Raw genomic sequence first — 13,278 nt, forward strand, 5'->3', positions numbered from 1 at the left:
TTATCACCTTTACTTTAGGCCTCGGTTCAGATGAGCTAAAATTTAAGCACAAGGTAAAACAATTTAATTTGAATGACAAATGAAAATTAAATATACAAGCGTATTTAGATTTTCGTGTCAGAGTCCAGTTAATGTCTATCAAATTTCTTCCACATGAATTCGTCTTAGCTTAGTCTTCCTGTACGGTTGGTCATCCAGGGTTTCAAACATGACCTGATTTTGCTTCATCAACTTCGAGTACTTGAATATCAGCACTAGTACTGTCACTGCTACACCAAGCGACCCAAGGGCGATTCCAGCAATGGCAGCGCCTGAAGTAAAAGGTTTTTTTATTGAATCACGTATGTTTATGAAAAATATTTAAGAGACCACTTTGGATATCTTTAAATACCTTTTTATCTGCTTGCTGCTGAACTGAATTCAGTTTCTAAAGTAAAAGTCTGGGGCCCTTTTCACAAAACTATCTTATGACTAAGATCTATTTTATGACTAAGATATCATCATATCCGTTTTACGAAACTGTCATGAATAATGATTATCTTAAGATCCCTCATAATCTTAAGACAACCAAATACATGTCTGAAGTCCAACTTTATGATGACGGGAGCTTATAATTTGGTCCACCACCGGAGGTCGAGTATCATTCGAGTGCGCGCGACTTTGTACACCCTTTTATTTTCCTGCTGCTGTTAGTGCCGTCGTTTAAAAAGATGTGTATCAATTGTACAACAAAACAAAGTAATGTTCATATCATACACATTTTTTTAAAAAGACGATAAAGGGCAATTTTATTGGTGGATTTTATTTCAATACCACAGAAAATTTATTGAATTACCATTTTAGGATTTTTTTCCTCGTCTAATAACCCAGTACCTGTGGATTAAATTTTACCGTGTACGTTTTAATTAGAATTTAATCACCGGTATTGACAGGGCATCAACAGAAGCATGCACTTTATATAATTTTTTTCCCATCCAGAGTTAATTGATGACCGCCAATATACATGCCAAATTAAGAGGGATGGGGCACGGAAAAAATTACTTTGATATAATCTCAGAACAAAATTGTAGCGAAATTATCAACATTTTAAAAACATTTCCATTTGGTGACTTTTTACAGCAGTTTTCATGCATGTGAAAGAACAAATAGAACCCTTTGACAAAACTGCAAAATCTTACAACTTGTTTTGATATAATGGTAATACTTCTTTCACCGTGTTTGAGTTAAAGACTTCAGTGCACCCCCCTCTCTTTTCCCCGATGCTTCCCTTTTCATGTCTTCTGTCTCTTTCAGAGCATTTCGAAAAAAGACATGATTCTGAAATGAAACTTAATTTCAACCGTGTTTTTTTAAATTGGACACAGTACATCGTAGACAATTTCAAATGTGTTTTTCTGACCGCACGGACATTCAGGGCAATACCCGTTTTATTGTCACAACTGTCGGCATTCAAACGACATCTATTGTTTGTAAATGCGCAAATACAGGAGTAAATGAAGTATAGATTTCTAGGTTTCTAGGCGCAATGTACTTTATAAAAATGAGTTTGAGTATTCATTTCAATATTTCAATCACCAAATTTTATCATTATTATATTTAAGATAGCTCAGTATAGCAATACCTCCTTCACCCGTAAAATATATTCGTTTGATGCAAGTTTCAGAGCATAAAATGTTTTCAAATCAGGAAGATGTACTTTTTAAAAGGTAAAATATTAGGAAAATGAAAACAGCTAGACTCCGCGCAGGTAGATACATTTTTTAGACAGATAAATGCATGTAAATAGATAAAAATAAAGAAAATAAGTATATTCAAGAATGAAATTGTGTCTTAAGAATTGTCTTAAGATTCCTTACACTTAAGTAAGTTTTGTGAAACGGAACTGATATAACTTATGATTATCATAAGTTAGATCCTATTATACCGGTAAATCTAGTTTTGTGAAACCTAGCCCAGGTCCGAAATATTTGATTTTGCAAAACAATTAAAGTGTTGTACGCACACAAATTGTCCAAAGCCTTGATACCGATTAATTATTATAAAAACTAGCCTGTAGAAATACTTGATATTAGCGCGATCTGTCTTGGTTTCCAGTTTGTACATGCGTTACCGGGTATCTATACATGCATTTCTGAGGGATTTATGTAATAACAATGAGGTATAACAATTAAAGAAAAATTAGTTGTATTTAGTTTGCTACAGTTTTTTTTAAATAGTTTTTTCTATTCTGTAATCAATATGATAAAACTGTGTAACATTTATTTTGTATCATTTTATGTTCGATTATTGATCTGACCCGGAAAATATTTTTTTCAGCTCACCGAATGCTTCCAATAAAAAACTTATATTATATCATTACAGACTGAAAGGGCTCAATGTCAAGATTTACTACAGATCCCAACGAGACAACTAACTTTAACATGACATCCAATTAACCACTTGGGTTGGTAAGAATGGTCTAAATTGAATATTGAATACGCATACCTAAGTTGAACATCGCAGTAAACATATTTTTGTAGTCTTAATTTATATATATATATATATATATATATATATATATATATATATATATATATATATATATATATATATATATATATATATATATACAATGTAATTATTTGAAAGGATCCATGAATAGATATGAAACAACAAATTGATATGATTTCATATACAAAATCTTAGAAAATATGAATTAAACGTAAAAAATCCTTTAGTTACTAGTAATAGATCTGTATGTATAGTCACAATATTTCTGTCTATTAAAAGCAATCACCGCATGAATTTATGTAACCATTTTCTCATCTTGTGGATTTTTTTTTATTTCTTTCCGTACCCTGTATCCTGAAAAGTTTGTGCTTTTCGTCTTTTACTATTAAACATATCCTCTTTATAGTATAAAGGTCAACTTTGTGATTGATTTACATACCATACAATTTGTTACTGCAACAAGGTTTCGATTGAATTTTAAAAATATCAAGTGTACATATAAGGTTTCCATCAAACTTGTATTTTGCAAGATAATACATTTGACTAACTTATCATATTTTAGTAACGATTGTTAAAGATTTTGGAAAACCCTCACTGTATCTTAAATAGCAATAAATATCGCAAAATCTTATAAGAATTTATTCAATCAATCAGAATAAAAAAAAATAAAACTATTGGTCAAATGAATATCTCTTGTAAAATTACATAAATGTTATAAATATATTTGCATTCATCATTTAATTTACTTGAGTACGATTATATTGGATTTAATATAAACAAAACAAGCAATCAAATCACTAATTTTAAGTAATAACAGGTTTTTTTTACCTGAGAGAACAGCTTTGGATGCCGAAGGTGATACCGAAGCTGGCGTGGCTTTGGTTTTACTCGTAGTTCCTGAAGGTGTGGTTGTTCTCATTGTAATTGGCCTTGTTGTTTGTTCATCAGGAGAAGATTTTAAATAGACATTCACTGAGGTTGATGATTTTGGTTTTGATGTTGTTGTCGTCGTCGGATATGCCTTTGTTTGGGGATATGCTGTCGTGATTACAGATGTTTTTGTTGTTGTTGCTGTCGTTGTTGTTGTTGTTTTGGGTTTTAGGGTTGTTGTTACATGTCGAACGGTTGTTGTCTCAAGCGCCTTGGTTAGTTGAAGTATTGTAGAAATCACTGTTGATATTGTTGATTGTGTTGTTTCTGTTGTTTTTAGTGTAGTTGGTGGAGTTGAACAAGCAACAGAACAACTTTGATAGTCTTTGTATGCAGACGAAGATAAATTGCAGACATTGATGCATTCCATAAAACTGTTCGCTTTGGAAGCATCACAACACGGGCTACGCCATCTGGACTTCATACCGGATCCACAAGTAGCATTGCAAGAAGACCATTCATGCCAAAGACTCCATTGACATATTGGAATGTTCTCGCATATGCATTGTACAACCACAGCATACTGTGATAGCATCAGTATGCACAATATACTGGTGCACGTTAACCAAAATTTAGAAAACATGTCAGGTTGGTTTTAGAATGGCTTTGATTTTAATGTTGTATTTTCTGATCTAATGTCATTTTTTATCCAACAAAATTCTTTTTATATCAGCATAGATAACTTTTATCACTATTTTTTCTAATATTTTCACTTTGCCTTGTAATACAAGATCAATTAATTTGCCTCTACGTTTAGTTAGTCTGCCTTCAAAGCAGGGTATCCTCATGAATTTATCAGCGTGATCCTTTGACCTTAAAGCATCAAAGGCTCAATATTATTGCTATATTGGTGAAACATTGTTATATCCCTATGCGATAAATTATGTATGAAATGCCAAATAACACCTGTTCAACCAAGTCAATTTTTGTCATGATGAGTTACAAGATATTTGCGTTTAAAAGCAAATGAATAAATGTAATATTTATCTGAAAGTTACATTCACGTACATTGTACGTATGATCTTCAATTAATTATTCTTTCGTAATAGATACATATCAGATAATGTTGTTTTATGTGATAAAATTATAGGCATAATTTTTTTTTAAATTATAGGTTTTGAATGCCAATTTCACTATTTGTTTAAATGTAACGAAAAAAAATGTTATGACTATATCTAAACCCAACTAGCATAATTAAGTTTGGAACAATGTTACTTATAGTTTAAGCAAATGTCAGAATTCATTTGATTTATTGCTTTTTAAAACAAAAATTAGAGTCCATAATTTTAGTATTATAGATTTGTTTGCTGTGAATTTATTTTTGCTTCGCCTTCCATGGTCTTGTTGAACAATCAGACAAGACGACGTAAATACATTGTAGATCGTAGATCAGAATAAGTAATATCAGTCATGTATTGAAAACAAAATTTTTCATTCTGTTAGTACTTGTCCGTTGCAGTCTTATTATCAATTAAAAAACCCACCTCAAAAAATAAGAAAAGAAAATAATAAAGAATACAAAACAAACATTAATGATTGAAGAGGTTCGCTCTTTTGGGATACCTAGTTTATGTCACCTCTTGTCTAAAAACTCGCATATCAATTCTATTTGTAGATTTTTATTATACAATTCCAAATAAACCATATTGAATGAAATTATTAAAAGTAAATTATATACTTACAGAGTTAAATAAGGGACTATATTTTGTGGCGGAAGGTTTTCGAAACGAAAATTAACCATTTTCATAACACTATAGTTTAAGAGTATTGTTACTTTAGCTTCCTAATTTTCAGCACAGACTAAACATCCAGATAGTTTGTGTATTACAATATATTCGTGTTGACCTGAAAAACATATTTGAACAATATTTTAATTTTTCTCTCGATATATTTTGGCAGATTTAGCTTATATTTTATAGAGGTAAAGAAAAAATTAACTCCAAATTTTGCCCAAAATTAGCTTGTTTAATGTCATATCTTAATTTCCTGAGATGTGACCCCTACTTTTTTTACTTTTATATAAGACATTAAATGTATGGCTATTTGTATGCAACGTTTTGGACAAATGGCGTTACTATTACTTTTTAGCCCCCTACCGGTTTTCATTTTAATCTGCATTACAATTTGATAATTGCAAAATGTTGTAACAATCTTTACATTTGCTATTGTACTCATCATGCACTGGCACTTGAACATCTAAGCCCCTCCCCCCCCCCCCCCTTGTTATATTCAAGATGTTTTCGTATGATTGACATTACTAGTATTTCAGGTGCCAACCTCCTTAACGGAGTTTATTTCTTTCTTACGAAAGACTAATGTGAACTTAACCTTTCTCACGGTTTCTGTATCTATTATGTATACTTAGTAGGGGGTGGTGCGGTCTCTCCTAAGTAATTTATAATTTTGCCGTTTCAAAAAAAAAGGATATAAATTAAGTATTTCAATTGAATAAATGATCATTCTCAAACTCCATATGAATAAATGATCTCGAATGAGGGATTTAAATATTTTCAATCATAGAAATATCTCTCATCTTTTTTATGCTTACCTAAGTGCGTGTAGATTATCAAAAAATGTGTCAAAAATGGGTTTAGGGACTTAATGGCAGACAACTGTGGAATGCATTTAATAAATCAAGAGCTCAGTGGTTTGTCTAAAGGAGTAGACTGTATTACAAACTTTGCACACAAAAAACTATTTCATTCAGTGGTGGAAAAATGGAAAAAGAAGCTTCGCGAATCATATTAATACGCGTACGGTGTAGCAGGATTTCAGCAAGATACATGTACAAATAATATGCTATGAGGAACGCTTTATGGTAACGCATATGCCTTTGTTTTTATACTTTAATTTTTTAACGAATGTATTTTCTTTTTTTTATTTCATTAAGATCATCAAAATATTGTTGTTATTATCTTTTCAGTTGTGGAGTCTTTATTATACCAACAAACGTCAAGGGCCTTTTGAACTTTACAACCCGTTTTCTCACTTTTTTATCATAGTGACTGAAAGTTTTGAGCTTAGAAAACCTTAACATGGCACACTTATTAAGTTCACAAAATCGATCTTGAAGCAAGTACAAGAGACCTTGAAATCGTTCGATGGATCAATGATATGGAATCACTTTTGTATCTTTATTGTGTTTGGATAAATGATTTTACTTATCAGTTCGGATTGAATATATTTTCCTTAAGTTTCAATTGGCTACTTATGGATTTCAATTCTGTAATTATTTGTAAATGTATTTGTTTTTCATTGAATTCATATAGGTATTCCTTGTTACTTCTTTGTTGATTTTATATGAAAAAAAAATTAAAGTATGCAAAGAAATGTCTACTGAGTGTTATTGTCAATGTATTAATATTATGCACTTGGTCAACCCGGAGGATTATAAACCTCATCGATCTCATTTCATAAATCTCCTTGTTGTGTAAATTCTTTTGTAAAATTGAGTGATACAAAATGAAACCTAATTTCATTTATATGGCATCTTGGCTTTAAAGAGATAAAGCGTTACCGTTACTTTTGGCGATAATAGTGAGGACGCCTGTGCACAATCTTATTCAAACAGATATCGCGACCGATATAAAGATAAAAAGTTTCAACAGGTGTATACTCATTTCATATAAGTTTTCAGAGGTAGATAGGTCACAATTAAGTGATGTTTTTAGAATGAGGAAATGAAAGGTAAAATGCCATACAAAACTCCTTAATTGTAAAGAAACTAACGTTTGTTCACTTTAAAATTAACGGAAAGGTTATCATTAACATTAACGTAAAATTATTAGTTTCACGACATTCACCATTTCTATAGAACAATTTAAAAAAGACAGTTATTGATAAGAGCAATTCTCAATTAAGAAAGTTCGTATAATCATCATTTATTTATGAATTGTTAAACGAAAAAAAAATTTCAACAGGATGAATTTCTGTCATTCAGTCAACTGAAATGTGACTGAATGGCATAGTTATGCCATTCAGTCATATTTCAGTGTTAACTTTCAGTCATATTTCAGTTGACTGAATGGCAGAGAATCATCCTGTGATTTCTTTACTACGTTCGTAATTCTTTAATCGAGAGATCATATGGTATTCATTTAGCGCATAGAAACTTACTATTTTTAATAAAATTAATTTTATTCAATAAAACCTATCGACAATTCTTATTCCGTAAGAAACGTTTTTCTGAATGTTGGCTTTCTTGTGAAAAAGTTATCAGCCATTTGTATGTTAAGTTTTATTTACTTAAATAACTTATTAGGACGAATTAGTTTTATTTTAGTAGTAGCTGTAATAGTTATAATAGACGTAAACTATCTTGGGGTTACAGGTAGACATAATTTATACTACTACATGCATATTAAAATAATAGACTCGAATTTTTGGGCTTTAATACCAAGAAATCGGAAAAGTTCTTTTTTTGTTTTTATTTATTTTAAACATCATTGGTACTTGAAGATTACCAATTTGCTTTTATTTTTTCTTAATCAATCTTCGCTAATTAATAATCAAAGTAAATTCCTCTAAAAAATCCGGAAATTATCTGGATTTTTGGATTTTACAATCTTGCGCATGCGCATTACATTCACGCTAAATCACCGGAGGGTCTCTAGTTTATGTTTCCACAATATCATATTTGCATGGATTAACTCAGAAATGAGATTACAAATACGTGTGAATTTTCGTTGAAAATTTGTCTTATATTCTGTTCATCAAAGATTCTGCAATTTTTTGCTACATTACGGGTATATGCTGTGCCTAGTGAAGGCCTGTCCCGAGACACAGTTACATGTAGATTGTTCTAACTAAGCAGAATGTAGTGAAATTAATAGCATTATTGTAGGCTTAATCTTGGTTATGTAAAAGTGAACAATACGGTGTGTCGATGCATCTATTTCGTAAATGTGCGATATCATAGTATGCAATGTAAACCCGTGCACGCACGGGTCAAAGTCTAGTATATTTTGAATTTTTACTTATATACAAGTTCTCCTCTTTCTTGTACTGTGAATAATTCTACACACGTCCAAAATAACATTACAACTGATCCTAGAAGCAAAGCTGAGAATAAATACTCACTTAGATTTGGCACAGTGGTAGATATACTAAATATCAATTTTACAATAATTTCCATCTCAGAAAAGAATATAAACCTTTTTTCAGAATGGGAATTTTTCTTTTACTTTGATAAATTTGACAACGATCATCTTGTCATTATCCTTACTTAACATTGAAGCAATTTATTATTTTTTCAATTTTCTGTGACAGGTCTCCGTATACCAGTTAACTGAAAATGACGGTTTATTAACTTATAAATTCAATTAAGTTCAATATTTCTATTTAAAGTTTACGATTGGAATGTGCAGTCTATTTATATCGATTATTGTGCAATAAACAAACACATTTGTCAAGAAAATATACAGTCATAGTTTTGGTTGTCTCATTTTCGGTTGATAAATAAAGAGGGTTTGACTTGCAGTTTTAATTTTCTCTGTTATTGAAAAGCAGGTGTCAAGATTAAATGAGCACAAAAACATTTATATCACCTGGTCACATGAAATACCGACAGGAATACCCAAAAAAAAATGAATGACGGATAGCAGTTATTCTTAAAAGTTTTGAGATTGACACGCCTCTGAATCAATTCTGTGTTGAAACAAACTGTCCATTTATTCCCCAAAGTATGCACGATGCTGATATGCGCGCGCAACACGCGTGTTAACATCACTGAGTTCTCAAACGGCAATGTGCTATTCAAACTGGCTTTTTAAAGTATTTTTACACTATCTCTACATTTGATAGTTACATAACTGAAAAGAAAATGTTCAATGTGTTTGAGAATGGGAGTTCACACCAGTCCTTTACCTTCAGTGGTGTTGATAACCAAAATGTTTGCATTTTACATCAATGGTGTAGATAACCAAATTGTTTGCATGTTAAAATTTTAAAGAAAAATATGTTTTTCTTAGTGGTGTCTGAGATGATAATATCACATATTTAGCACTATTCAACATCATATCCTACATCTATGAGGGAAATTTTTCTAAAACTAATCAACAAATGCTGATAGGTTAAACAGTAATATATAATTATGATCTTGTGTGCCTTAATGACCTACAAGGTGTCAGGGAACTCTTCAAGATCAAAAAAGTGTGAAAAAATCTTCTCACAAACTTTACAGTAATTATGCACAATACACGCCTTCCAGAAGTTTTTTTTTTGTTTTTTAAAGCTTTAACTCGTGTAACTATTCGACTTTTGCAATTTAAGTTCCAGTTTCACACAATAATCACAGTTCCACATTTTACATATATCTATAGGAATGTATATATTTTGCAAACAAACATTCAGTGATACATTAACCTTAAGTATAAATATTTTCTATATTTAAATTCATTTATGTTAAAAAAAATAATGAAAAATCATGATTGATTGCCTCTTGAATGACAAGAGTAAGTTACATAAACGATTTAACAGCATAACAATCACACACTATTTTATAAAGGTTTAGGTTCAAAACATTGTCATAATATAATCGCATTTAATATATTGGTTTATTCTAAATTGAACTTCAAATTCATGACTATAACAATTAAAAAGATATTTAACGTATTATAAATTGAAAGTAAAACATTCAACTTTCATTATAATGATAGTTTTAATGACTTTTAAACCATAAATATCGAAATAAATATGAAACCAATGTACTATTTTAACATTTAGAATTAAGCACCTGTAACAGTCAGAACAAAAATTAACAATCACAATCAAAAAGATAATAGAGATTAACCACAGGAATAGATATCGCTAGATAAGACATCCGCAAACCGACTTTTACTTCTCATCCCTTTCCTCGGGTTCTACTTTCGGATTTTCCTTCTTTTTCTTCCAACGCCGGCAGAGAAAAAAGATGAGCAATCCTAAAAGGCCGGATATAGCAAGCACTCCTATAACAGCCCCAGCAATAGACACACCTGATACAACATGTACACAAAAAATAAACTAATAAACAGTCATAAAGTTTAACTAATTATAAGTGAAAAAATTCTCTCATTGGAATAATCATATCTTTTGTTAAATTTAAGTTTAAGTTTGGTAAAGTAGTTTCTGCAAAATTTTGTTGAGAAAATGAACATTTTCTATATTTAACAATGTGGCAAGATACATGTGCATGTATCTTAAAGTTAGACAACAAAGGTCATAAGAGTCAGTAATTTGACGCTGTAATTTACATATATACCTTGGTACTATAAGCAATAACTCTGCTATGGAATATATATTTGAATCCATGGGTTCTTGATTCCTCTTAATTAACTTATCAATTTCGAAATCATTTAAGAAATATTTGCAGGTGACAATTACCTTTTAAGGTTATTTCAGACTGCTTATTCTCAATTTCTGGTGTGACGTTTGTAGGGACGGTCTCCTGAAAATCTTCATCAGTGAAATTACAATTCTGCATGCATCTATTTTTTAATGCTTGTCCTGTTTCCATGTTGTCTTGAATACAACATATTCCTTTACCGCGTGTTTGTTGTCCAATGGGACATCCTTTTCCGTCACAGATCGTCCAGTTGGTGTAGAACATAACATCACATTCTTGGAAGATCTGGTTTGTGTAGTTGCATGTTCTGTTACTAGTAGATTCTGCTGTAGTTAAAAGACAACTGACCATAAGCAATATTACAGAGAACATGAGTAACTGAATATTAAACATTTCGAATAGGAATATTAAGTGTCTGAAAGTTAGAATTTCACCACTTTTTATAAGTTTTATTCTACGCTTTGGCGTACATTTGTATCGATCAATTTAAGATATTTATCATTGGGCATTAAGCAAACATTTGGTACAGAAGATCAATACTAGTGGTAATAGTTTTGTGTGTCTTATTCTAGTTGATTAACGGAAACAGTTCAAAGCTTTACATCGGTGAACATTAATTTCATATATTAATTTAGATCAAAGAAGTATCAAAGCGTTGATACCATCATGATTACAACAACTTTAATTTTTTATACTAAGAATAATACGTAAAATGGCTAAGGTTATAAATTTCCAATTCGTCGTAAAATACATTGGATACACAAAAAACCCACACGATGGCAAAATAATATTTGCATATCTTTTAAAGCACCAAATACATGCATATGGAATCTTGTGTGAGGTCATAGACTACATTCGCTGAAAAAAGTGTTTTTCGACCGAATTTTTAACTAAATCTTTCTAGAAAAAAGTAAAGAATAATTATCATATACAATAAAGTTGAACCAAACAGGAATAATTAGTTGACAAGAAATAGTTTCAAGTATTTTGAAAATCATACTGTAAATTTTTAAAGAAGAGAGTATCGCGATATTAGTGTGAACAGTGTTGTAGGCAACATTAGGAAAACATAAACAATAGAAACGAATGACTTTGTCATGATACTTTTCATGCAATGTTATTGTTAAAAAAGTTATTAGTGAATTTTACGCTTGAGTTAATAAACACAGATACATGAAGCAAGTTATAATTTAAAAAAAAAAAGGAAAACGGGGCTATTCCAGTTGATAGGCACCAGCTCTTTGATGTTGTAGTGTACATTTGATTCTGCAATATCTTTTTGGAAACATGCAGGACACACACGTTATTATGATAATTTCTTTTTGTTTCTCATCTTTTGCTGATGGGTTAGTCTTGTCAGCGTTATACACACAACCCAACGTTATTGTTGATAAAAACCGAGTATCCAATACAATTGTCGTCTATACGTTCTATTAACTATAGCATTGTTTTAAAGCCAATAATCAAAAAACGATGTTTTTAATTAAGGAATGAATTCAATAATTTTTTTTGTTTTATACGATATAAAATGCTTTGGGACAGTTTACGCTTTATAAACCGCGAAGCGTTTTATAAAAAAGCGTAAACTGTTTCAAACCATTTAATATCTTATAAAAACTAATCAATATTGAATTCATTGCTTATAATTTAATTTTTTTACTCTTCATTGTAGATAAAAACGGTCATTTGACCTTTAAAATGACTTTCAATTGTACAAAATTCAAAACGTAACGTCAGGCGTATTGATACGTTTTTGACGTTAGTTTTAATATGATGTAGGCAACATTTTTTATACAATATGAAATAATTTTTATCCAATCAGAAAGCGCGTTACAACCAGAATTAATCATTATAAGTGAACCAGACGGTTCCTGCATGTACATTAAAAAAATTAAAAAACAAGACAAGGTGTTTTCACACACCTCTAATGTAGTTTGGAAATTTTTTTAATGTACATGCATTTGCAGCCTGATTGTTTTACCTTTTCAGTACTTATTTACCTCTACAAATGATGTAAATTATTCAATTAAGGAAGTCTAACTACTACCTTTGACTGTGTCTGACGCCTCGTCTCTGATTTCCGTTGATACATTTCTAGATGAAATTTCCCGAAAGTCCTCGTTCGTTAAATTACATCTCCTCCTGCACCACTCTTTTATTGTGTATTTTGTTCCAACGTTGTTTTGAATACAACATATTCCTTTGTCACGAATTAGTTGTCCATTTAGACACATTTTTCCGTCACACATAGTCCAGTTGGTGTAAAACATAACATCACATTCTCGGAAGGTTTTGTTGCCATGTTCACAAACTCTGTTAATTTTATTTGTAGTCAAAAAAGTATTATTGTGATACACCTGAAGAGCCAAAAGGGAGATGTGTAACATATAACTTAACTTCTTCATACTTCTAATTATTGCTAACTTATAATTTTGACGGTTTAAATGAAAATGTTAGAATTCTCATGGTTTTAAGATATAGTGGGATACGTATATATAGTACATGGGAAAATGCAATATTTATAAAAGAATAAC

At 30.7% G+C, this 13,278-nt stretch overlaps 2 protein-coding genes across 2 annotated transcripts; both read right to left on the reverse strand.

Moving 5' to 3' along the window:
* Positions 1-57: 57 nt before the first annotated feature.
* On the reverse strand, positions 58-4,093 carry LOC128190118 (uncharacterized). The gene is made up of 2 exons (XM_052862029.1): positions 3,319-4,093; positions 58-311 (listed from the first exon to the last, which is right to left on the reverse strand). The coding sequence occupies exons 1-2, from the start codon at positions 4,001-4,003 to the stop codon at positions 139-141; spliced, it is 858 nt and encodes a 285-aa protein (XP_052717989.1). The 5' UTR covers positions 4,004-4,093; the 3' UTR covers positions 58-138.
* Positions 4,094-10,091: 5,998 nt separating this feature from the next.
* Positions 10,092-11,137, reverse strand: LOC128187030 (uncharacterized). The gene is made up of 2 exons (XM_052857098.1): positions 10,783-11,137; positions 10,092-10,394 (listed from the first exon to the last, which is right to left on the reverse strand). The coding sequence occupies exons 1-2, from the start codon at positions 11,135-11,137 to the stop codon at positions 10,255-10,257; spliced, it is 495 nt and encodes a 164-aa protein (XP_052713058.1). The 3' UTR covers positions 10,092-10,254.
* Positions 11,138-13,278: the final 2,141 nt, after the last annotated feature.

The sequence above is a fragment of the Crassostrea angulata genome, chromosome 6, assembly GCF_025612915.1.
Source record: "Crassostrea angulata isolate pt1a10 chromosome 6, ASM2561291v2, whole genome shotgun sequence".
Classification (NCBI taxonomy): Eukaryota; Metazoa; Mollusca; class Bivalvia; order Ostreida; family Ostreidae; genus Magallana; species Magallana angulata.